The 4485-nt window shown below is 37.9% G+C and overlaps 1 protein-coding gene across 1 annotated transcript; it reads left to right on the top strand.

Moving 5' to 3' along the window:
- Positions 1-3087: 3087 nt before the first annotated feature.
- Positions 3088-4111, top strand: LOC129542102 (olfactory receptor 4K3). Its single transcript, XM_055404184.2, has one exon. The coding sequence runs from the start codon at positions 3164-3166 to the stop codon at positions 4109-4111; it is 948 nt and encodes a 315-aa protein (XP_055260159.2). The 5' UTR covers positions 3088-3163.
- Positions 4112-4485: the final 374 nt, after the last annotated feature.

Raw genomic sequence — 4485 nt, 5'->3', positions numbered from 1 at the left:
AACTGTAGTGTTGGAGAAGACTCTTGAAAGTCCCTTAGACAGCAAGGAGATCAAACAGTCAATCCTAAAGGAAATCAACCCTGAATATTCATTGGAAGTACTGATGCTGAAGCTCCAATACTTAAGCCACCTGATTCAAAGAGCCAACTCATTGGAAAAACCCTGATGCTGGGAAAGATTGAAGGCAGGAGGAGAAGGGGGCAACAGAGGATGAGATGGCAGATGGCATTACTGACTCAATGGACATGACTCTGAACAAACTCTGGGCGATAGAGAAGCACAGGGAAGCCTGGCACACTGCAGTCCAAAGGGTTGCAAAGAGTCGGACACAACTTAGCGACTGAACAACAACAACACGTTTGCACATCTTTCTCCGTTTCTCTGCGTGGTTGGTGGTCTTTTTACTCGCTCACTAGCTCTTTATGTATCATTGACTCGTCCTTAAAGGTTAGATTTTTTCTAAGTATTCATTTGTGTCAGCTATGCTTTTGCGTCTCTGCCATGAAAACGTTTGTAATCAAAATATTCAATTTTCCCTTATTATTAATGAATTTTGAGTTACAGTTGGGAATGATTTCCTCCCCTAGATATAAAAAGAAAATCAGGTTTTACAAATAAATATGTGTCCAATTTTGAATAGTGGCAGGTAAGTTATGAGGAATTAATGCAGTTCTTTTCCAGGTGGCTATCCAACTATCTCAAAATCCCTTGTTAAAAAGCACTAATTGCCCCCTACTCATTTTAGAAACTTCACTTTTTATATACTTTATTTCCATGTGCAATTAGCCTATTCCTTGGTTTTTAATTTTGTTTTTTTAATTGTTTTTATATTAATTCAATATCATTTGTTTTATTTATGGCATTTTGTATCATGGTTTCGTGCACCCTAGAACTCATCCTTTCCCATTGCTCTATTTTTTTAAATGTTTCCCTGGCTCCTCTTGCATGTTTGCATTTTATTTTTCCAAATGAATTTTGTAGTTAGTTTATCTAGATCAAAGAGGCCTGATGTAATTTATATTTAAATTGCATTAACTCTATAAATTCATTTAAGTTCATTTAAGGTGAACTGACATCTTTATGATGTACATTTTAATTCAAGGTCATGGTTTATGTTTCCATTTGTTCAAGTCTATATTTTAGTCTTGTAGGAGGGCTTTAAACTTTTCCTCACATAGGTTCTGAACACTTCTTTTAAGAGTATGAATTTTTCTGGTCTCAAACAGGGAAACATATTCTCATTTATTTTTCAATGAACTGAGAGATAACATTTGTATCCCCCAAGCCAAATAATAGATCCTATTTGTCTTATCTTTGCTGTGGCCCAAGATAATGATTCTCCCTTATATCTTTCCCATCATATTCACTCCATGTACAGAGAGCATTTAAGAATAATGACACTTTATGATCTATCTTTAACTCTGGACAAAACGTGTTGAATGTTCTAATAATTCCCATTGGAACTTGAACATGTGTTAGTTCCTCCAGGGAGTAACTGGTTCTTTTCATGCCATGAAATTTATTGAATCCACTCATATCAGTACAGATGTTATAAATACAAAGGTCTCAAAGATTTGAGTCTCTTTTATCCAGAAATTAGGCAGCAGATTGATCTGAGGTCACTCTGGAGTGGTCGTCACTGCTTTCATGGACTAGTTGAGTATCGGAAGGTTAATATGTCTGTGGAAAGGATCCTAAAACCATCTAGGTCAACCCCCTTCATCATTATCATATGAAGAATCAGAGGTACCCGTTAATGCAGTGGATTATCTAATCTTACATATCTAGGACAAGATTTGAATCCACATTGTCTCAATCCCAAGTCACTGCTCTTTCTGCTACACCAATTTAAGTGTAAGCTGTACTGGAGGCATCCTCTTCAATATCAGGTATGTGAGTGCAGAAGCAAACCTAGTTTCTGAAATGGGTAAAGTCAGAAGAGTGCGGAGTTAGAGAAAGGGCACCAAACATCAAAACAGAAAGTCAAGAGTATGAGTACTTGCCTGTGTAGATTTGCTTAGTATTGGAACAATTTATTTAGAATACATACTTACAGCAGAGTTTTGAGAAAGAAAAGAGAAGAGAAAAACTTGGTTTGATGACAAGATGAAAGGACTTTGATGTGAATTCTAGGTATACATCATTTCAGTTGACTTTCAGTGTATTTTGTAAAGTCTTCTTAGATCTCAGTGAGGATTTCCCTAAGCAGTCTAGTTTTAATGTTTATAGTATATTGCTTTACGTAACTTCTTCTAGGTTCTCCATTATCTTTCTCTGTCTCTACATGAATCTGTTTCCTTTTTTTTCTAAGTAAACTCTAGAAATAGGAAGTTTCCTGCTGCAAACTGCTTTGGTGAAAATCTATAAAATCCAGCAGTTAAAAAATAGCTGACTTCAGGCAGCCGAGTGTTAAACAGAGATTTTGTATTTGCCATATACTTGGAACTATATGAAGGCTTCAGGCTTTAACCATATCATGTTCAAGAGCCTCTGAGGTGTATGGCATTGGTGGCATAGAACAGGATCATACATGCCTGCATAACTAAAATGGAGAACTAAGAATAGGAGGCTATTTCAGTTTTATTCTGAACCATGGCTAATAGAAAATTGAAACAGACTGTTTCTCTGTATCCATTTTTTTCAGGTTGTATTCCCTTACCCCACTCATTGCAAAAAACCCAGTGCCTACCCTCTGCATCATTGTGTTCCCACTAATAATCAATCATAATTCTCAAACATTGTTCACTCCAGTCTTTCTCTGGCATCATGATGTTTTGAAGAAGGTTGCCATTCCTTTCCCATTCAAAACTTGGCAGCTACCTATGAGATTTTTTTAAGTGTTTCACAAACTAAGGAGTAATATTCAAATAACTGAATTTTTATTTATTTTATAAAGACTGGCATCATACTTTAAGCAAATTGCAAAATCATAAGAATTAACCTGAACTGATATTTTAATTAGTTAGTTAAAATATCTGGAAAGGTCACGGAGGAAATATTTGAGCAATGTGAACAGAAGAATGATACAACAGAAAACTATTATCTGCTGGAGGGAAACCCCTATATTATTTCATGCAGAAAAATCTCACTTTGTATTTAATCACTGTATTTTTCCTCATTCTCCTCCATCAGGAAGCCAGAGTCCTTCCTGAAATCAAACTGAATGGCCTGGAATAATCAGTCGGTCATAACTGAATTCATACTACAGGGTCTTTCCAGTTCTTGGGAACTCCAGATGGTCTATTTCCTGTTTTTCTCTGTAGTCTATGCAGCCACTGTGCTGGGGAACCTCCTCATTGTGTTCACCATTGTGTCAGAGCCACGCCTGCACTCCCCCATGTACTTTCTGCTGGGCAACCTCTCCTTCGTTGACATGTCTCTGGCCTCATTTGCCACTCCCAAAATGATTGCAGATTTCTTCAGGGAGCCTAAGGTCATCTCTTTTGAAGGCTGCATCACCCAGATATTCTTCCTGCATCTCTTAGGGGGTGTTGAGATTGTGCTGCTGATATCCATGTCTTTTGATAGGTATGTAGCTATTTGTAAGCCTTTACGCTATTTAACCATCATGAACCGGAGAACGTGCCTTGGGCTTGTGACACTTTCCTGGATTGTCGGCATCTTCCACGCTATGAGTCAGCTCACATTTACTGTGAATCTGCCCTTCTGTGGGCCCAATGTAGTGGACAGTTTCTTCTGTGATCTTCCCTTAGTGATTAAACTTGCCTGCGTAGACACATCCATTCTAGGAGTGCTCATGATCTCAACCAGCGGCCTGATTGCCCTAGTGTGCTTCGTTCTCTTGGTGATTTCCTACGCTGTCATCTTGGTCACTGTTAGGCAACGTTCTTCTGGTGGGTCCTGCAAAGCTCTCTCCACCTGCAGTGCCCACTTCACTGTGGTGACTCTTTTCTTTGGCCCATGCATTTTCATTTACATGTGGCCTTTCACAAATGTCCCAATAGACAAAGTTCTCTCCGTATTTTATACCATTTTCACTCCCCTCTTAAATCCAGTCATCTACACCCTTAGAAATAAGGATGTCAAGGATTCCATGAGAAAACTTAGCAGCTGTGTCTTGAAGTCTAGCAAGACTGATCATAGCCCTTGATTTGCTTTTGCGCGTACAAAAATGAGCATTTACTTTGTTGGCCAACATTGTCATGCTAGTGCAAGAAATCATATATTTCATGGCAGAACTGTTTTCATCATCAGTCTCATCAGTTACTGAGTTTGGGTCATATTAAGAGTTCCTCACACAGCATAATATTTACGATGGAACATTATCAAACCAATATCCAAAATTTTACCTCACAAGGACTCACTTTTTAGAATATTCAACCATTGTCAGATGTAGGTATTTATTTGAGTATTAAGACATTCACGTGTTTCAGGAAAGAGTGGATTTTCTTACAGGCTCTTATGATTAAGAAAAGGAGCAAATGTGAAAGCACCAACACTTGACACTGAAATAATAGTGGAAGT

This window comes from Moschus berezovskii, chromosome 9, assembly GCF_049115385.1.
Source record: "Moschus berezovskii isolate FMDL1 chromosome 9, NW_MosBer_1.0, whole genome shotgun sequence".
Lineage (NCBI taxonomy): Eukaryota > Metazoa > Chordata > Mammalia > Artiodactyla > Moschidae > Moschus > Moschus berezovskii.
Note: the sequence above shows the minus strand (reverse complement) of the source record. Positions and strands in the feature narration are given on the sequence as shown.

Bases quoted from the DNA above. Each gene is read 5' to 3' on its own strand.
- LOC129542102 (XM_055404184.2), top strand. From the start codon at position 3,164: ATGGCCTGGAATAATCAGTCGGTCATAACTGAATTCATACTACAGGGT.